This window comes from Phasianus colchicus, chromosome 3, assembly GCF_987193195.1.
Source record: "Phasianus colchicus chromosome 3, bPhaCol1.hap1.1, whole genome shotgun sequence".
Classification (NCBI taxonomy): Eukaryota; Metazoa; Chordata; class Aves; order Galliformes; family Phasianidae; genus Phasianus; species Phasianus colchicus.
Genome location: NC_143438.1, coordinates 6,797,636 through 6,819,436, shown reverse-complemented (window position 1 = coordinate 6,819,436; position 21,801 = coordinate 6,797,636). Strand labels below are relative to the sequence as shown.

The 21,801-nt window shown below is 40.0% G+C and overlaps 2 protein-coding genes across 5 annotated transcripts in view; both read left to right on the top strand.

Moving 5' to 3' along the window:
* The window catches only part of E2F3 (E2F transcription factor 3), a 42,818-nt gene extending 26,461 nt beyond the window's left edge, over positions 1-16,357 (top strand). Inside the window, exons 2-7 of the mRNA XM_090136871.1 lie at positions 3,457-3,568; positions 6,512-6,731; positions 7,308-7,468; positions 10,442-10,554; positions 13,236-13,374; positions 14,093-16,357. Coding sequence (XP_089992997.1) covers positions 3,457-3,568; positions 6,512-6,731; positions 7,308-7,468; positions 10,442-10,554; positions 13,236-13,374; positions 14,093-14,358 — 1,011 coding nt within the window. The 3' untranslated portion in view covers positions 14,359-16,357. The remainder of the gene's footprint in view (positions 1-3,456; positions 3,569-6,511; positions 6,732-7,307; positions 7,469-10,441; positions 10,555-13,235; positions 13,375-14,092) is intronic.
* Positions 16,358-19,176: 2,819 nt separating this feature from the next.
* The window catches only part of CDKAL1 (CDKAL1 threonylcarbamoyladenosine tRNA methylthiotransferase), a 364,081-nt gene continuing 361,456 nt past the window's right edge, over positions 19,177-21,801 (top strand). Inside the window, exons 1-2 of one of the 4 annotated variants that reach the window (XM_031610103.2) lie at positions 19,185-19,255; positions 19,584-19,621. The gene's annotated coding sequence lies outside the window, so the exon portion shown is untranslated. The other 3 variants (XM_090136867.1, XM_031610108.2, XM_090136865.1) reach the window with 3 other exon arrangements.

Here is a 21,801-nt window from a genome sequence, read left to right as displayed (position 1 = left end):
GCAGCTAAAATGTAATTTGGCCGTACATGTTTGTTTTGAAAATATATCCATGGGTCTTTTCCAAGTGTTTGTAAATTTGGGATTTTAAGGGAATAGAAATATGTACGCCTGTCTGAGATGGTCCTTCTATCAAATTTCACATCTGCTCAAGTGCATAAAAGGTGCAGGAGTATTTCAGACCATAGTTTTTCTTAGGTCTGTCTTCTGCAGACTGTGCAACTGCTTTGCATCCTGTGAAGAAGCTGAGGGAGGCACCTAGCAGGAAAAAATTCAACACATAGTTTGGCAAAGTTTTGCTCTGTGGTTTTGTCATTGGAAAGAATTAGAAGATGTTTTTTTGTGCTTCTTCCCTCAAACCCTCTCAAAGAAAAAAAGCTTTGGTTTCACACAGCTCAGCCTTCAAAAGCTGATGCTGGCTGTTACCCACTGCTGCACTTCCTTCTCTGCTGTCTTCACAAAACCCCATGCTGACTGTTGCCTAACACCGAGCACTTTGTTGTGCTCTTATAGGGTAACACTTTGGCTTTTTTTTTTTTTAAATTACTGTGTGACATGAAAGTGGAGCCACACAAATGCCAAGGGGGATAAGAGGTGCCCACTGCTCCCACTCAGCAGCCCTCAGTGCTGGGCTGGGTTTTCTGCAAGTGTACCTGCCTCCAACCTGTTCCTACAAGTTAATCTCTCAGACTGTCTCAGCATATAAAGTGAGTTGCATCAGGTTGTGCCTACTTGAAAATACTTGACTTATCCCAGTAATTTCTAAACTGTTTTCCTATAAAGCCAAATGTTCCTTTGAAGATATTCTTGTAATTTTGCCTCTGGGATTAATTGTGGTAGGTATCTGTTTGTTATTTATTTAGTTTGTTTGTTTTTTGTATTCGGTGTTGATTGAAGCTATGAGGACATAGCTGTGTCGGACCTGATGTGCCACCTGTTCCTAGCGATCTGCTCTGAGCAGTGGGTTCCTGGTTGTATCTCACAGCTTCACCTGGCTCTGAGGAATCTGACTACCATTTATTTAATTCGGGTTTCATGTCACTGAAAAGTTCTCAGTGTCTTATCTTTGTCACTGCGGTGCTTTCTGCTGGTGTCCTTTGGCTGGGTGCTTATGATCAGATCCTGTGTTGCTCTATTGGAAGATTCTGTGTGCTATGACTGATGAAGCAATGCAAATAAGTGCAAATAATATCAATTTGTGCAAATAATGGATATAGTGCTCCAGCAGAAATAAGCAAGTTACACAAACTCCCTTCTACTACTTGAAGAGAGTGTATAAACAGGAGAGGGAATGACTGTTCACGAGAGTGGATAGTGATAGGACGAGGAGGGATGGCTTTAAACTGAGACAGGGGAGGTTTAGGTTAGATATCAGGAGGAAGTTTTTCCATGTAGAGGTGGAGATGCACTGGAACAGGTTGCCCAAGGAGGCTGTGGATGCCCCATCCCTGCAGGCATTCAAGGCCAGGCTGGATGTGGCTCTGGGCAGCCTGGGCTGCTGGTTGGCGACCTGCACATAGCAGGGGGTTGGAACTGGATGAGCATTGTGGTCCTTTTCAACCCAGGCCACTCTATGATTCTGTGATTAATTGGAATTTTTAAAATGGTTATGATTCTATCACTTGCTGAATAAATGTTGACATTTCTCAGGGGAAGTCTTGCATCAGAAAGCACTATGAATAATTTGGAGGTGGGAAAGAAAATAATGAATTACCCAGAAACTCCAGAGTGAGGAAAAGGTACTAGAAAATCTTTGGTCTGTAACTTGGGGAAGAAGAAGATGACACACAGTACCACTTTCAGTCCTGGATCTTATCAATTATGAAGTTTGTAAAACAGGAAGGGGAACAAAGTACTTGCTGAGTGACGTGTAACATCTGGCCAGAAATTAAACATTCCAAAACATTTCTGAAAATTGCTTCTTGGTAACTTCACTAAGCTATTTTAAACTCTAAAATATTTTGCTTTGTATCTCTCTGTGCAGTGAGACTAACAATATCATGTTGCTTGCTGTACCCCTAGATAAATCCAGCCAGGCTTGTGCTGCTGTGCCCAGCTGAAGGATGCTGTTTATGTTCACTAACAACCAAATGCAATTGTTTGAAGTTCACGGGAGAATGTTCCAAGTGTTTAACCACAAAAGCAAAGGCAAAATGCTGTCATTCATGTGTTACCAGACAAGTTCAGACAAAGAGTTTTGATATGTAGTCCAAACTTGAGGGTTTCCTTTTTTTTTGTATGGATGAAGTTGCTGCAAACCTCTGGATTTTTAGTCTTTAGCATTTTCCCTCCTTCTCACACCTGGTTTTGAGATTCTCTTTTATCTTTAATTGTATCCCTTTGGCCTAGTATTCCCACACCCTGAATTGTTCCCTTTTCACCCCTCCTTTCTTTTCTCTTACAGTTTGCAGGCTGGAAAACCACTTAGTTGGGGAAAAAAAATAGAAAAATGTATTTTTCCTTGTGAAATACCTGTAATCTTAATTTAATCCAATTACATTGTCTAAAATATTAGGTATAAAACTCCTTTTTGCTCTTTTCTATCTAGTCAGACAATGTTCTTTCCATTCTTAGGCTATCAAAATATCCCTATATCAAATTTCAGTAACTTGAGCAGGATGGAAGAGTTAAGAATTGTTTCCAAAGGCAGTAGATTTTGCTTCTGTGTAGGAAGAAAATTCATATCAGTGTTGGTTTTCGTTGTAGTTTGTGTGTTACATAGTTTAGTAGTTTATTTATTTATTTTTTTAATTCCAATGTTGAACACAGTTTTCCTTTGAGCTGAATGGAATGTTCAGCTCATCTTCAGGCATCATCTTTCTGATACTATTCTTGCTCCACCTTGCTTTAATGCAAATGTGAAATCATTGAAAGCACAACCACCATGATTAGGAGAAAAACTGCTGACAAGCAGAGGAGAACAGTTAGCTAACTTCTTCTCTTGATATATTGTGTAGTATTTCACTGATGGAATGTTGATAATTCTGGAACTTTTTGGTGCTCTCAAAGCCATCCTTTCAAATGGCAAAGGAAGAATTTAACTTGCACTACTGCTACCTATGCTCAAACTTACATGGATGTGATATGGATATTATATAGCTATGATCCTTTTCAGTAGGAAAGTAGCTTTGTGGGTGTATGTATTTGTGTACTTGAGAGACTGGCTTTAGCTTTCTCAACTGAAATGTTTTCAACTTGGGTGAAAGTTTTACAAATGTTTTCAAATTTAAAGATCTGTTGAATTATTTAAACAAAACAATTGGTCTCTCCTTTGACAGTGAAATATTTAGTACACTTTGGGTTTACAGTAAATAGACACATGTCCTCATGATGAATGTGGGGTAAAAGCCTGTACCTACAGGTGTTGTGAAATCTGCCCTTCCCATTGTGCCAGTATTCTGTTTGATGAAATGAAATGCTCTTATTAACACTTCTTGGTTTGTTTGTTTGTTTGAATAGGCAAAACGAAGGCTGGAGCTGGGAGAAAGTGGCCACCAGTATCTTGCTGAAGGACTAAAGACTCCAAAGGGGAAAGGAAGAGCTGCAACAAGAAGTCCAGATAGTCCAAAAAGTAAGGGAATTTGTGATATGCTTTGTGGGGCAGGTTTTTTATTTTACTACCTTGAGATAAGATTGAACTAGTACAGCGTGATGCATTGCCAAGTTAATGATAGAATCATAGATTATCCCATGAGGAAGGGAAGCCCGAGGATCATAGTGTCCAACTCCTGGCTCCACGTGGGACCACCCAAAATTCAAGCCCTCTGTCTGAGAATATTGTCCAAATGCTTCTTTGGTCATGACTGCAGGGAGTCTGTTCTAGGGGCTAACCACCCTGTCAGTGAAGAATCTTTTCCTAACACCCACCTGACCCTCCCCTAACACAGCCCCATGCCATTCACTGGGGCCCTATTACTGCCACCAGGGAGCAGAGCTCAGCACTGACCCTCCTCTCCACTCCTGAGGCCATGAGGCCTCCCTCAGCTCCTCTGCTCTGGGCTGAACAAGGCAAGGGACCTCAGCCACTCCTTATATGTCTTGCCCTCCAGACCCTTCACCATCCAAAGCCCTCCTTTGGATGATCTCTAGTAGCTTTATGTCCCTTTTACCTTGTGGCACCCACAGCTGCATAAAGTGCTCGCGTGAGGCTGCACAGCATGTGGGACAGCCCTTTTCCTTGCCTGGTGGCAGTGCTGGGCCTGATGCATCCCAGGGTCCAGTTGTCCCTTTGGGCTCCCAGGGCACACTGCTGACTCAGATTCAAAATTAGAATAGTATGTTTATTGCTGTACTCATCTGGATGCAGGTGTACCAAATTCAACCACGCAGCCAGCCAGTGCACCACGTGGTTGCAGCACATTGATTGGCAGAGAGTTGCTGAAAGGCTGCAGGGGCTTCTGGCTGCTCAATCTGTCCCACTGCAGGCTGCCCTGGAGTCCTCTTTAGCCAAGAACATGTATTTGGGGGCTCCTGTGAGAAATGGATGCTGAGGAATACAGATATTATAGTGGGTTAAAATGCACTTATGAGGTAGGGCTTATAAAGCTGGCCTCCTCTTCCTCTGCTAACATGCAGTAGCTGCTTGGCAGAGCTTTTTTCCCAGGCAGGGACTTGCAAAGAGCAGTAGCTGTGCTTCAATCGTGTGACACTCTAAATGCTTTTTGTGTAGTTTGAATTGTCTTCTGTCCCTGCAGAATGACTAGATTATTGCTGTCACTGTTTAGGTGCTGCAAATATTGATTTTTTTTTTTTTTTTTTTTACATTGCTACTGCCTAAGGAAGTAGATTTTCTGCAGCAGGAACTGGAGAATGTGGCTTTGCCACTTGTTTTGAGGATTTCAGGAGGAGAATTGCCTGAATGCTTGCAGAGGGAGGAGTATGCAGTAGAAGAATTGGGGAAAGGTAGACATTGGGGCAGCAAGGGTAGTGTTTGAAGGGAAAAAGATATGAAGAGGTAGCTACTTCCCCTTCCTTCCTAAATGTTTGTTTTAATTGGGACAGAGAAAGAATGTGAAATTATCTGAAAATATGGGCTTTAAGAAGAGAATTTAAACAACAGTTGTTTTAATTAAACCAAATTTCATTAAGCTATGTGAAGTCTATTTTTAAATTGAAGTGCATTCTCACACAAGTTCAATACCACTCAGAGCATAGGATTCTGTTGCAGTATTGATAATAAGTCAGTACAGAAGACTTCCTTGCTGGAATGCCTTCCAATTGAGGTGGGTGGCTGTTGTGTAGCCTGTTGCTCTTCCCATGCCGATCCTCTTATTCTTTCTCAAACCCTAAATATAAATAACAAATAAACAGAAACAAGCCCTCATTTGGCTCTCAATATACATGGTCACCTAATTGAAATGACTTTTCCTGTTTTTAAGTGCAGGCAAGCTCTGATTACCAAAGAATAAGATAAAACAGATTTTCTTTGCGAGCCGACAATCAATTGGTTTTCATTGAAAAGCTGTCATATTCTTTAAAGTGGTAGCCTGAAGTTTTGCTTTTAGGTAGGATGTCAGTTTAGACTGACTTTTACAAGTAAGTGTGGGACCTGAACCTTGAAAACATGATAGTGACCACCGGATCTGCCAGAGATCCATCCTGTGCAATACTTCACCTAACCTAATGCAAATTTGAGAAGTACGGCGACTGTTTTGATAACAGTGATGATCTTTCCATGGGGAAGCTTTCAACCCAGCAGACTTGTAATAGCGATTGTCTTATTTCCCTTGACAGAAAAGCCCTGAATGTTTAGAATTGATTTTTTTTTCTGATCTATATATTTTAACTCTTAAAAGCTCTTCTGTTAAACATATTGATGTTACGTTTGCATGTGAAAATAGAGAATCATGAGATTCAAACTGTTTGCAGACTTCCTATTTAATAGAAGTGGATATTGTTGTCTAGTTTGAACATTGTTTGGTTATGGAGAAATGATTATAAATTGCATCTCACGTCAATCTCATCTAATTGAGCTTTTTGTAAATCATGAAGACCGGCACGGATGGAATCTGTCATCTTGTTCTCCCGCTGAAGTACACCTAAGTCTGCTTCAATTGCATGAGAAGCACTTATCTTACAAGAGGGAAAAATCAAACCCTGATGAAAGCTGGCTATCAGCCTGATGAAAAAGAGTGATTGGGTGTTTTTTTTTTTTTTTAAGCATTGCTGCCAGGATAAATAGATACTAAAAATACTGTTAAGAATTCACATAGCGAAAGCCTAAGCAGAATTTTGCTATATGCAACTGTCAGACTAATGGAAATATTTGCATTTAAAAAAGTACGTATTTGCTCATGTACCTGTGATTTTTTGGAAAAGTACATCTTGAAATACAAATAAATACCCAATGGTAAGTTGCCTCTTAATGCAGAGGTTTGAGAGATTTGCTTAGTAAAAATGAAAGAAATGTCTGTAATGTGTATCCTTTCATTACTGGATGCTGCTTTTGGAACTAATATGAGAAAACTATTCGTCTGTTGTTTTTTTGTTGTTGTTTTTTTTTTTTTTTTCCAAGCCCCAAAATCTCCTTCAGAAAAGACTCGGTATGATACATCGCTTGGCCTCCTTACAAAGAAGTTCATTCAGTTGCTGAGCCAATCTCCTGATGGAGTTTTAGATTTGAACAGAGCGGCGGAGGTCCTCAAGGTGCAAAAAAGGAGGATTTACGATATCACCAATGTACTGGAAGGCATCCATCTCATTAAGAAAAAATCCAAAAACAACATTCAGTGGATGTGAGCATTCATTATCCTTTTCCATTCCTCCTGGCTGGTTTCACTGTTACAGGGTAGCAACACTTCTCCCACCTTCTATTATAGCACTTTGCTTCAAGTAATCATCCAGAATGTCTTCTATCTGGATAAAGCTTTCTTTTTCAGATAGTTAAGGCAGACTTTCAGTGTGTAAGTAGTGTTTGTCGGGGAAATTATAAATCCACATTTGTCTGAAAGCTGGATTAACTGATTTGTTTCTGCAGATGGAAGAAGTTTTTATGTACTCATCTTTACCTACTGTCTTCCTCATTCTTTTTCAAGATGTGTTTAGAGGAGAGGGGCGTTAGAAGCAAGACTTTGTAACTGCTTAACAATATCCAACTTTTCCATCTTGCTGGCAGTTCTAAAACATGTTCTCAAAATAAAAAGATTATTTTTCTGGAAACTGTAGTTTGTGTTGATACACAGTGGGCAGATTTAGGGGAAAAGGACTGAGAAATCGATTTGCAGTGTATAACTCTGCTTTTTCATTTTCCTGTGGCATAGTATGAAGCTTTACAAACGTTCAAACGGTGTCTTTGTTCTTTGGATTCCTAGGGGCTGCAGTCTGTCAGAGGATGGTGGCATGATGGCACAGCGTCAAGGCCTCACGAAGGAGGTAACTGAACTGACTCAGGAAGAGAAGAAACTGGATGAGCTAATCCAAAGCTGCACACTGGACCTGAAGCTGCTAACAGAGGACTCAGAGAATCAGAGATATCCTTTTTGCCAAAACCTCAGCAAGGATCAGTTTCCTTGCTGTTCCTTTAACACCAGGAGAATTCTTTCCAGTAACATGATACAAACCATCAGATAATTCCACAGGTTGGCTAACTGGTTTTAATGTATTTTTATCTAAAAGTTACTTAAATCACACTTGCACCTGTAATACTTCAGAAACGCCAACCAAAAAAAGCAGTATATGAAGTAGCCTATGACATCTATGTTCTCCTAAAGCAGAACCAAGAATCTAGCTGATTAATGAGTGACAACATCCAAACCCCTGTGCTTTTTAGACTGTTTGCAGCCTAGGTCATGTTCCATTCTGTGTGTGCAAAAGGTGGGAAGACAGAGTCTTTACAAGCTCACAGAGTTTTGTGTGTTCATGAGTGTACACTCACTGTGTAATGCATTTATTGCATTAAACTGTGTTTGTACATCATGGGCACAGAGTGGAAAAAATAAAGTTGAGAGTCAGTTTAGTATGAAGCTTGCAAAAAAAAATTCAAATTTCTCTGATTTGAGAATGTACAATAAAAGATATATAAAGGTTTTATGAACTCTCAGAATGTCTATTCCAGACTACATTATTTAATGTAATAGCAATGCTCAATTGCATAAAGCTCATATGACTTCTGATATTTTGTCTGCTAAAATCTCTTGTAATTAAGCAGTTCTCATTTTCAATAGACTTCTCACCTACTAGCAGTGGAGAATATTTTAATGAATATTGGTATGAAAGATCTTATTACTTTAAATTGTATTTCTTAAAGACCATCTAATAAACTGGGCTTATTCTTAGGAAATAAGTATGGGAACATCAGTAGAAAGTAATCTGAACAATGTAGATAATGTTTTTTGATTATGCTTATATCTCAAAATGCATATGAAAGCAAGATTGCCAAGTGGCCTGGGGAATAGGGTCAGCACTGTCCTCAGACAAAAGCTTGGTAACATAGAGATTTAAGTGAGACAACACAGTATTATGATTCCCTATTTTTTCAAGTACTGACTGGGTAGAGACCCCTGCACTTCATCCCCTGGGGAGCCAGCAGCTGGGTGAGGAATGCACTGTGGGCATTAGCATGTAGGAGAGTGTAGTCCCAGAATCCTACTTGACTCTAATTTACCAGTATTACTAGCAATTAGTGAGGAAGGGAAGCAAAAATGTTAATCACAGAATGGCCAGGGTTGGAAGGAACCTCAAGGATCATGAATCTCCAACTCCCCTGCCACATGCAGGGCCACCAACCTCCCCAGTTAATGCTAGACCAGGCTGCCCAGGGCCCCATCCAATCTGGTATTGAACACCTCTAGGGACAGAGCATCCACAACCTCTCTGGGCAGCTGTTCCAGCACCTCGCCATTCTCATAGTAAAGAACTTCCTCCTGACATCCAACCTAAATCTGCCCTCCCTCAATTTAAAACCATTTCCCCTTGTCCTGCTATTAACAACCCTTTCAAAGAGTTGATTCCCCTCCTGTTTGTAGGCTCCCTTTAGGTACTGAAAGGCTGCCATGAGGTCACCCTGCTGCCTTCTTTTCTCCAGGCTGAACAAGCCCAGCTCCCTCAGCCTGTCTTCATAGGGAAGGTGCTCCAGTCCCCCGATCATCTTTGTGGCCCTCCTCTGGACCCTCTTGTTAAACCTGAGGATGGATCTGATTGCATCTCTGTGCTGTCTTCAGCTAATATCACTGAAGCCGTGGAATGGCTTAATGACTGCTTAACCTCTGTGGCCAGAGTTTCTGCTTCTGAAGATGTTTTCTTTTTCCTTATGATTAGGTAGGGCCAAAACATTGTTTACTTTTGTGCTTTTTAGTTTCTCTTTACAAACAAAGTCAGAAAGTAACTAATGGTGACTTTGTTTGGGTATGTGACCAGCATTAGTTTGGGGACCTGTTGGCTAGACACTGGAGATTGTTATTATATTTGAAAAACATGCAATCCCTTCCTTTGTTCATATCTTGACAGGCACTATTCTGGTAACTTGTAGTATTGTTTGAGAACCTTGACTCTTCTTGTAGAAATGGTAAAAGCCATTTCCATGAAATTCCACGTTGCCTCCTGACCCATTACTTTGCATTTGGTCCAGTTTAGGTGTGAGATGTTTTGGTGTGTTGAGCTTGGATAGTTTGTCTTGCTGTGCAGAAACATATACCAAAATCTTTCACATTTCACATTTATGCTCAGAAAGTATAATGATAAATTAGACTCCTTTGCTATGGCATAAACATTATGCTAGATAACTCAGTGATGACAAAAATAAAGAGCTGGCAGTCCTTACATGTAATAACAGCTGTTTGCTGTTCTGAGCACTCAGTTCCACAGGTCAGTGACTGAGGCACTTCTATTCAGTAATGCACTAAAATGCTGATTTGGTTTGAACAAATCCATGATAAGCAGCAAAATATTCATATTCATTCCATGTTTATGCAGAAATCAACTTTCTGCACTGGGAGGTTATTCAGTGTAATTTTAAATAATTCTTTAAAACAATTGGTAAATAAATATTTACCTAAAAAACTACCTCGAGTGATATTTTAAATTATGGTCTCATTGATGACTTCAAAAACGTGTTGCATGTATGCATCTATAGCACACATCTGTTTATTTCATTATGCTTCTCTGTGATTTCCAGCTCTGTACATTTTGGTTGCAAGTGTGTAACATTTTTTCTTTACTCAGACTATAAGTAATTGCAGGTTGAGCTTTAGCTTGTATACTTCTACACATGTGAAGAAGAGAGAGAAGCAATCAGAGTATAGAACTGCTGCTGTCACTCAGCACTGGCCCCAGCTGTTAGATGAAACTTCTCACACACTAGTGTTGCAACCAGTACAGAGAACAGGAAACTTGGATCTGAGAGTAATTTAGCTGTGAGAAAGTGGAAAAATAGTTCAAAAATTTTACTTTTTCTAATAAGCTAAACATATTGTAATCTGGGTTGGAAAATTCCTTAACGTGATTACATTAGCTTATGTGACATACCAAGATATTAGAAAAATTAGTGGCCTTAAAGACCAAACTGTTATAGTTGTGAAAGCTCCTCCAGAAACAAGACTTGAAGTGCCTGACCCAGTGGAGGTAAGGAGAATATGGGTTATTCTGCCAGGCTATACATCATTTTTCCATACACAGAGCAAATGTATTCTGAGTTTTACTGTGGAAACTGGTGCCCAAGTTGGATTCTGTTGACATACAATTCCATACTTATCTGTTTTAAAAACTTCAGATGTTTTTTAAAAAAGGAATCTTAATCATTTTGCACAAAGTAATCTTTACTTGATCTTTTTCTCTTAGTTCCAGCCTTTCCTTCAGAGTAATCCATGCTATTTACAGCTAACTCTCTTTTGCCATTCTTTATGTAAAAAAATGAGCTCTTCTTCAATGGTTGAAAATTCCTGTAAAATCTTTCTCTCAAGGCTTTTGACTATTATTTTTCTAGCTTTAAGCAGTTTTAGTCTTAAAGTTCTTGGATAACTCAAGGCCTTAAACATCTCAGGGACTTGTATTACTGATATCCTGTTTAGGAGAGAAATATGGTTTCATGTAGGATTCTCTTTTCTGAAAGTGTTAAAGTTATTGTTGAAGCTTGTGTTTCGTTCTAGAATCTTTTCTGACCTTTCCTTCTTCCATTATTATTTCTGTTGAAATTTTTTTTAACACATCTATGTAAAATGTCTGACATTCTTCGAGCATACTTTTGTTTATTACTATAAAATGTGTAGAGGTTGGGAGTTTCCCTCTCTATTTAAAGAACTTCAGAAGCTGCCTGTGTTCATCTCTCTCTCCTCTGTTGCCCCTTGCTGCTTAAGCCACAGTCTATCTCTGAGTGCCAGCTTTTGTCTGTAGGACATCTGGTTCTCATCACTTTTTCCTCTTTTTGTTTCTTTTTTTATTTCAGGTAGATATCTAGGGTGAATAAGTTGCTTCTCATTTCCTTTCTTGATGCCACAATTACAGAGAAAAACGCTTCAGGTGGTTTTGGTTTGAAGATATCCTCAGGGAGCAGCTTCACGTCATTTCTCTCGTGTCTTATGAACCACATGATTCAGCTGCTCCTGGGATTTTAGCTCTTGGTGGCAAAAGTGTGCTGCATTATAGTTCCCATTTAACATGGCAGACCCATGTGTATCGGGCAAATGTAAATGCCACATGAGCCACAGCTTTAGGGAGTCAAAAAGCATCTTATTTCTTCACTCAAAGAGCATTTAGAGATAAGGCTAAAACACAAAATCCTCCATGCTGTGTACATTCCCCTGTGTTATTCCTTTGTCACTAACTGGGCTGGTTCCACAAGCGCAGAGCTACCTGCTCCTGGGCAGGCAGTAACAGACTCCATGCTGTCACTTCTTCAGTTGTGGTTTCCATCTTTTTTCTTTTTTCCTCTCACTGTCCTTAACTTCCTTTTTGAATGCAGATGTAGATTTAGGAAGAAAAAAAAAATTGCTACAGTGAGGAAGGGGTATCTTTTATCAGTATCTATCTATATATGTATAGAACTCTGTTTCTTTCCCCTAGGCATTACACTTCTACATTTTTGAGTGAAATCAGACAGGTAAAGAGAGATGCACACTATGATTAAAACTAGTACCTAGACCTCCCTTATCCTGTATAACCAGTTCACTCATTTGATTTTTTCAGGCAGCAGAAGTTCTATATATTTCTCTCATTTGCAGTTATATTTCAGTGACTTTTTTTTGCTTACCTCAGTCACCCAACCTTATGTTCTCCAGCTTCTGTTCTCCCCATCTTCTTGCTCTCTAATTACCAACAGCATTACTCTAAGTATTCCTCGCTGTTATCTGTGCCCTGAGGTATCCCTGTTATGTTCTTGTTCTCTGTATTTGAAATGCTGCCTACAGTGCCATATAACTGCCAAAGCATAAATAACATGAAGAACATTTTGTCAAAGAACACAATAAAATGCATTTTAAATAAGTCTGCCAAGAAGTATACAACATCTGAATTCATGTTTGTTTGTTTTTTTCTTTTTTTTTAACTCTATTAATATAATACAGCCATAGCAGGTTTATATTCAACTAGAGGCATTTATTATTTTTCCCTCATTACACTATGAAGAACTTTAGAGATTTTCTGTCTGTCTGCAATATGCCATCTCGCTTTATTGCATCAGTGTGTGAAAGCTAAGAAAACTTGAAATGAATTAGGAGATCCTGCTGTCAGGAACATCTTTACAATTAGTGTTGCTTCCTTTCCTTCTTTGAGGGGGGAGCAGAAGTACATTTCTAAACAGGCTTTGTGATGAAAATGCCTTTGTTGTTGTTTGGAAAAACATCCCCTGGTGAACAGGTGAACTTTCAGCAATTTGATTTCAGTGTGAATCAGTACCAAAGGTTTTCTTTTTTTAAAGGTTGTTCTGACACCTTTTTGAAGCAGAAGTGTTTACACAGACTCGTCCAATGTTAGTGTTATAAATAATGACTTGGATACCATAGTTCTGTTCCACCAGAATACTTCAGGTTATTATGGGTGTTAGAAAACATTAGGAGTCCAGTCCTTTATAACTCTCTGGCTATGATACAACACACGATGGACTTCTCTTTTTTTGTGTGCTCTCTTAGTGCACAAATCTCAGAAGTCTTTCATGTCTTCACAGCTGTCTGGCGAACTTCAGATTTTTTTGATTAGTAAAAACACGCATTCAAACGTTTTGTTACTCACGCCACCTTAAGAACTTACTGTGAGTCTCAGTGTTCTGTGTGTACATTACTGTAACATCTTACTGCCCTTTGTTCTGTTAGCAGAGTGCATTGATACATTTATCTAGTACTCAAGGACCTATTGAAGTTTATCTATGCCCAGAGGAAAATGATGCTCTCAGTCCAATGAAAACCTATAGTCAGGACCACAACGGAAACATTTCCAAAACCATTTCCAAAGGTAAAATGATTACTTTCTAATACTAAAAGTCTTTGTTCGTGCTTTGTACAGGATTTCATTTTTTGACTTCCGTTACCCAGTTCTTATTTTTTGGCTTTAAATTTTCAAAGAAGAGAAAAGCTAAGGTATCCATTTTCCACTATGTCCCTCTGATGTATATTCAGGGGAAAACGTTTCCTCTCTCCATCAGGTGTTTAAAATAAGTGTCATATTTGCATATGATATGGAGCTTCGTAAGCAAAGTTTGTGACACACTGGGGAAAAAAGAATTGTTCCTGCAATCTTTTCAAACAGGATAGTTGCAGCAGAGATTAATCTCAACACCAGGCAAAGATCTGTGTGTATTGATACTTAGAGCTGCGCAGTGTCACTGATGACATCTGTTGTGCAGAAAGGTTGCACTTTGAAGTACTTCAGGTTTGTGAGTTCCTCTTAAAAAAAAAAAAAAAAATCATCATTCATTTTATTCAGTAGTTGCTTAAATCTTGGATTTTTTTTTTTTTAAACTGGAAAAATCAGTGGTGATAGAAACATGAGACTTTCTGAGAAGCCCTTTGTAACATCAAAAACTAGGCTAGAAATTTTCAGAACTTGAGGTAATTTTGCTGAAATGATGGTTTATGAAAGGCTCTTATGCGGTTGTTACTTTGTGTCATCCAGGTCTACTAGTTCTAATGGGATTCAATGTATCACCTTTATTTTTTTCCCCCTTCTACAGAAGTGGCTTCTGTTAACTCAGGACAAGGTGACTGCTCAGTAAACATGGCAACAATCTCTCCATTGGCTTCTCCAGCCAACCTTCTACAGCAGACCGAGGACCAAATTCCCTCAAACTTTGAAGGACCATTTGTGAATTTGCTGCCTCCTCTGCTTCAGGAAGATTATTTGCTGAGCCTCGGGGATGAAGAAGGCATCAGTGATCTCTTTGATGCTTACGATTTAGAGAAGCTTCCTTCGTTGGTGGATGAATTTATATACAGCTGATTCTCTTAAATGAAGTGCGTATCTAAATCATGTTTTTTAATGGAATTGGAACACGTCCATTCATTCTGTTGTCCTCCCCTGCTTACCATAGGATAGCATTATTGAATAAACAAGGCTCTTGAACGCTGCTGATATTTTAATGAAATTTTCCGTAGAATACTACAAAAAGGTCTTCTCCTTGACCCTAAGCTCCAGTGCCTTGCGAGTCAGCAAGGGTGAGCAGGTGACCGTAGAAGTTCTGTATTCACACTCCCCCAGTCTCTGCTTTCCATGACAAGTGGGTTAATGGAGAAGGGCTCAATGAACTGGCTTAGTCGCAAATAACAATTTTATAATAGTATTTCAGGTCGTGCCTTCTGCAGAGAATGCATGTCTTTTGAGTGTCACAACATGGATTGTAACTGCAGTAAACGTAAATATGAAGTAATGCAGAAGTGTGAAATGAGCTTCTTCAGCTACTCGTGGGAATGTTTAAATTGCTGTCATAATGCTCGTTTTGAGCTGCATATATGTCTCATTATGAGGTCAAATACTTATGTCCTTAAAAGCTTTTAATAAAAAAATACACTGTAAATGTAGTGTATATTGCGAATATTGAAAGGTATGAAGTTCTGCCACTTCTCGTAGTAATCACAGATTTTTAAAAATGCTTGTGTGTGCGTGTGAAAGTAGTTTTTGTTGGTTGGTTGTTTTTTTAAACTAGAACGAAGATGCACAGTTCAATTTCACTGCCCCCAGTGTGCATTAGAACTGGTACATAATTTTTTGTGGTACTAAGTGGGGCTTTATGTTAAGTGCCTACTAGAGATGCACTGTGGGTTTTTCCCTCTATGGAAAACACTTATGCCAAGCTTTGTTTGTTCAATATATCATATTTATCTCAGTGGGTTTGCTTCCTCTGCTTCCAGCTTTTTATAATTCTCTTTGCCAGCAAAATGGAACTATTTTTTTTTTTTTTCCAAAGTACATAATTGTAAGTACCACATCAACTGAATTGCATTTATTTTTCAAAGATCTTTGGTAGAATAGTATAATACCAATATTTATTTTTCTGAAAGTGAGAGGAATTCTAAGAAGTCTTACTTTTTTTTTTTTTTTTTGAGTGTAAAGTATGTTGCCATGTTCTGGGCTAAATTAACGTTGATGAGATTATGCCCATGTAACCCTTTGGTTTGCATTACTGTTGTGCTTATCTGACATATTCAGAAAATTAGTACTATTTGTACTGTAGTAGGATATTACGTACGCAGGTATTCTGGTACCATTGAGTTGCTGCTATGAAAGCTCACACATGAAAAGGCAAGAAGTCACAGTACTAAAAAGAAAACTATATGACTGTGTGAGTTTTGGAATATAACAAATGTATAAAGGGCAACACATAAAGAACTGTTAAACAGTGTTAAGTGTGTGTTTATATGTACAAATGTGTGCATAGATCATTCAGCAGTTGTATTTAAGTTGATATATGTTTCAACTCACACTTTAGTTATCTAGCAGTTTTGTATAATAGAATTAACTTGTAAACACTGCCAGAATATTTTTTAGCTGGTTTGTAATTTTTTAAGAGTTTTTTTAGATGTGGATCTGTAAATAAAATTGTAGTATTTAAAGTTTCCGTCTTGTGGAAGAGGAAAGTAAAAGTTGTGTGAGCATGAAGATTTGTGAGACAAAGGGGCACTTTTGAGGGGGGAAAAGAAAATGAAGACTAATGCAGACCATCTCTTTATGTACAAATTAAACACTTGTCCCAATGTGCGTGGGCAAAATACTAATTAATTTAGCTTTGCATTGTATGCTAGTTTTAAAAAATTCTGTAAAATACTGTAAAAAAAAAAAAAAAAAAAAAAAAAAGGAAAAATACAACAACAAAAAAAAGCTTTTATGGTAAGTTTTGTAAATAGATTTATTAAAGGATGACCTGTTCTCTAGCTGTGATCTTACCACTTCAAATGGATGTAATTTGAATAAATTTTGTATGGTAATGAATCAATAAAAAGGATTTTTTAAAGAGTTTAGATTTGTGTGCTGCTTTTTAAAATTATTTTTGGTGCCTATCGTCCTTCTTAGTGGAGACTAGCTGATCGCATTGTTATTGTTAGGGCTTCTCATACTCAGTTGGCATCAGCTGTATTTCAATTCTATTTTTTTAAATTATACTAACAAGTTATGTCTTTTTTTTTTTTTAAGCCAGAGTGAAACAAAATTAAAAAAAAAAAAAGATGCAAGACACATAGTAGGAGATCCAGAAACTGGAATACTATACGTTTATTTTCATTGATTCCCTCCTCCTAAGTCACGAGCAGACTTTTTGGACACTTCATAAAAGCTTGGTTATTTTAGGATTAAATAGCATTAAAGAAATTGTTGAGGATGTTAGCTTTTCTCCTGATAATTTTCCAGAAGTCTCCCAGTTGTAGCTTGAAAAATAAGAAGTTCTATTTACTTATGAGTCACCTCCAACGCTCTCATACACCAGGTGCATGTTAACCTGTTCTCCCATTCTGGTCCTGGTGCTGCACCTTTCTAGATGCATCGTCAATAAACTATTAAAAGACAAAAAATATCAGGTTAATTGAATCACAGTTGCATGTATGTTTGCTTAAGTATTGCATTTCTGAGCAAGTCATGTATGTTCTTCCTTGTGCACAAGGGGAAGGCATTATTTTTATCTCTTTATCTACATATCTGTTCTCCAATCTCCATACATATTAATGCTGAAGGGATGATTACAGATCTTCTGTTCTTCTGAATTCCTAAGAAATAATAATAGGCCTACAGGACTGTTTTCTCTGAGCTCCACTTACAGTAGTAATTACTATAAATGTCCTCTTTCTATCCTGTCTGTCATAGTTTCCTGACCCATTCTCAGTTTCTGTCGTACAGCTGCCATGAGCATTTTTTAATTTTTCCCTGGTGTCTGTTTCTGATTGCTATGTTTCTCATCATTCTTTCTCCTCTTGACTTTGCTTTCTGCATCTACTTTATAAACTTGAGATGCACTTAAGCTGCAGGTAAAAAACAAACAAACAAAAACCAAACGCAGTTGAAATATTTTTCTGCTGCCCTGAGCTAGCACAGAGCGCCTCAACATTACCCAGCATGCAAATATTTATTTCAAGTAGGCATTATTGTGGCCTATGAGTGCTGCATTTCTTGGTTGCTGGCAAATGGGAAAAGGATTCTACAACATCTGTCAAAACTAGACTGACTGATTGGCAACAACATCGCCCTTTACAAAGGAGTTAAATGCCCTTGAACCTGTAGGGAGAATTCCACCTAACAATAAAAATAATTAAATAAATAAATAAAGGCACTGCTTTCAATTCCAAGTGGCACTGAGTGTTGCTGACACATGAGGGGCTAGATTCACCTGAACTGCAGGAATGAAGAAAGAAATCTAATTTCTCGTATTTAACTTTAAAACTCATGTTTTCTTCCCTGCCTGCCTTCCTACCTACTCTACTACCCAGAAGGGCAGGTTAGTTATCAGATAATAAGTTTGTTATCAAAATTTGGGTCCTCAGTCAGCCAGCAGGCTGTTTCCCTTTTCATAAGGCTGTTAAGTGAGATCCTCTAGAACAACTGAGGATTTATCATCTGCTAACTGAAGGACAGTACTGGGTCTTGCGCTGCCAGCTGCTGCCTCTTCAAAAGTAATCTTCCTAGGTAGATACAGCAAAGCCTTCTTCTTGCAGTCCTCTGCTTCCTTTGCCACCTGCTGAAGCATTACCACAGATCTCTGTGCAGCTTGGTAGTTTTTCATGAATTTGCTACAAAGCACTTCAGACTCATGAATTTCAAAAGCGCAGGGCTCCCTCCAAGTTGTGGCTACAATCCTAGGAAGCAACAGGACTGTGCTGGCACAGAAACTGCCTAATATTATGAATTCCTGGCAGTGGGACAAAGTAAGAGCTCTGCTGGATCGTGCTGAAACTGATCAGCATGGCCTATTTATGTCACCAGGTATGGGACTTGTGTAGGATTGCTGTTACTGCTTCCTGGGAGCTGCTCTTGGACCTCTCTCTCCTTAACATATGCTGTTCTGTCAATCTTAGCCATCTGGAGATTTTGGGTGGGTCTCGTAGGCTATCTGTGCTCTGGTCCTCAAGTCAGTCATAGAACACTGCTGATGCTTGCCTAGTTTTGTTTAAGGAGAGGGGTAACACTTGGCTGGTCAGGTCACTGTGGGGTAGCACAGCGCTCCCAGAACAAAGTTTAACTCACTGAGTGCAAATATAATGAATATAATAAAAAATAATAAAAAGAAAAAAACACAGGAAACTGAAAAGGGAAGAACATCGTTAACCTAATAAGGAAGCAGTTAAAGTACTAGCATTGGCAACGCATATATCTGTGCAGACAGGTATGGATGCACAGCTACATACACAGCTACTCTGACATACCAAGGACTACTTAGGCTGTACGATGAAGGAGGGTGTCTAAAGCAGATGAACTTCACCTCTGGATTTTAAAATGTTTTTCTTCCGTTGTGTTCTGGGTAAAAAGTGCCACAGAAGCAGTGAATTACACCTCACCATCCGTCCCACTGACAACACCTCTGAAATACTCCGGCTCTTAAGCAAGGAGCAATCAGAAAGGTGAGTGCAGCTGGGGCTGTAAGGATGGCCACGGCGGTTTTAACAGCGCTCAGTCCTGCCTAGAATTGCCTGTTCTTAAAGGCTGCTTCAGAGCACACTCGGGGCTTTCATCGCCTTTCCCTCCGGCCTGAGGGAGGCTGCCGCCTGCTGCTCTCCGGAGGGCGAAACAAAGATTCCAGACGCGTTCTTTTGCCCGCTGCCGGCCGCCGTCGCGGCTCCGCCCCGCGCCCATTGCGGAAGGCGGGGCGGCTCGGGCCAAGATGGCGCCGCGTTTGTGAGGCGCCGCGCGTCCCGCGCAGGTGAGCGTCACGCTGCCCGCTGGCAGCGGTCGGGAGGCGCGGCCGGTGCGGTCTGTCCCTGCTCGGTGCACGGGGTTCGCTGCTAATCCCGTGGCGAGGAGGAACCGCCGGTCCACGAGCTCGTCAGGAGGGCTCGCCCGGCTCTGGGCCGGTTTGCGTTAGCAGCGCGGTTTTCTCCCTGCCGTGGTAAGAGCGGGATGAGCTCGGATGTGTACCCTTGGCAGCTGCTGGGAGGAGTGCTTCGTCGGCCGTGACCGCGGCACATGGCGCTTCCTGTCCATCAGTTCTGCTCCTTTATGCTCTGTCACATTTTTCCCCCCTCCCCCAGGATTATTGTCCAGAAGAGTTTACACCTTGCTTAAAAAGGTATGGATTTTATCTGACTGTGTTCTTCTGTGGGCCGTTGAAGTGAACCAGGCTTATTCTGTGAGCTGTTCTGTTATGTGGTTATGATTCTAGAAGAGAAAAGGGAAAAAAAACAAACCTTTTTGACCTTTTGATCTCGAGAGGCTAGAAAGGTGGGCCCGGGTGAACCTGATGAGGTTCAACACAGCAAAGTGCGGAGTTTTGCACTTGGGCTGGAGGAATCCCAGGCATCCATACAGACTGGAAGGAGCGGGCCTTGAGGGCAGCCCTGTGGAGAAGGACTTGGGGGTCTTGATGGATGAAAAACTTAACATGAGCCAGCAGTGTGCTCTTGTGGCTCGGAAGGCAAATGGTATCCTGGGCTCCATCAGCAGAGGGGTGGCCAGCAGGGACAGGGAGGTGATTGTTCCCCTCTACTCTGCTCTTGTGAGGCTCCATCTGGAGAACTGCTTCCAAGTGTGGAGCCCTCAGTACAAGAAAGATAGGGAGCTGCTGGAGAGGGTCCAGAGGAGGGCCATGAGGATGATCAGGGGGCTGAAGCATTTCCCCTATGAGGACAGGCTGAGGGAGCTGAGTTCAGCCTGGAGAAAAGAAGGCTGTGGGGTGACCTCATTGCAGCCTTTCAGTACCTAAAGGGAGCCTACAAACAGGAGGGGAATCAACTCTTTGAAAGGGTAGATAACTGCAGGATGAGGAGAAATGGTTTGAAGTTGAGGGAGGGGAGATTGAGGTTGGATGTCAGGAGGAAATGCTTTACAGAGAGAGTGGTGAGGTGGTGGATCAGCTGCCCAAAGAGGTTGTGGATGCCCCGTCCCTGGAGGTGTTCAAGGCCAGGTTGGATGGGGCCCTGGGCAGCCTGGTCTAGTATTAACTGTGGAGGTTGGTGGCCCTGCATGTGGCAGGGGTGTTGGAGATTCATGATCCTTGAGGTCCCTTCCAACCCTGGCCATTCTGTGATTCTTTTTTCCTTCTCTGTGTTTAGTTAATTGTATTACACATAGATATGAACTGTTAGTGATGTAACTCAGTGTAAGGGATGTCACCTTTTTTCCCCTCTGTTAATTATGTGGAACGTCATAAGCTGCAGTGGGGGCAGATGTTCATATGGGGTTTGCCTGGGGGGAAGCTTTTATATTTGTTGGGATGAGGGAGCACCTGAGCAGTTATGCTGTGCTGTTTGTTAGATACTGAGCGAATTTACCTCTTGGGTTCTTTTTCATTTTTATTGTATGCATTTTTGTGTAAAGCTCTGCTTGTGCCTGAAAATCTACCCTCAGTACTCATCAGAACAACAAATTCATAGTGAAGGCTTAGGAGTAGTTTTTTGAATCCTGTTTCTTTCTGAGGAACCAAATAATGACCTCCCATTTCTTTCTCTGTTCCCATAAGATCATTTAAAAAGCATGTAACTGACTTCTTCACCTGTGTTTCAGTATAGCTTCTTAAAGGATGTTTAGTTTTGTAAACGAAATCATGTTTGTCCAGAAAAACATAGAGGGAAAACATTGCTAGGAGCTTTAGTAAAATCCTATTTGCATTCAATTTAGTATTTGATATTGAAGCAGAGAATTTCAGCGTGTTCCTTTTGAAAGTAATATTCTTTAAAAGTATATGTTATTGTCCTTAAGCCCTGAGACGTAGTTTGCATGTGCCTAGGTGAGAAGACGGAATGAATTTGGAAACCAGTTGATCTCTGAAGTTAGGTTTTGTCTAAGCAGTAACTTCTGTGTTATTTGCTTCATCTCCATTCTGTCTTCCTTTTTAAACGTCTGCTATGAAAAATGCTTGTGGATTAAAACAATGACTTATTTCCTTAGCTAGATGTCTGTAGTTTAATGGCCATGCTTACTCAGTAATGTTAATACAGGAAAATTCTTCGCTCTTACATTTGTTCTGCATGGGAATTCTTTCAGTAAGTTTTTACAGTAATTACTTGTTTCAGTATTCATTATTGCTGGACTTTTCACAACTTCTTTTTATACTTTGCTGCATTTACGTAAAGATCCTGGGACTTCTACAAGAATGCTAACTAGTTAAGTATCTTAATGTCAAATGCATCCTGTTTGTGATACCAGTATATTCTTTTTAAAGTTGAGCATGGAGGATTAATGGTTCAGGTTGTGTGAAGTTTTATCTAGAGGTATATTTTGCAAGGTCGACAGAAGCACTCATACTGGAAA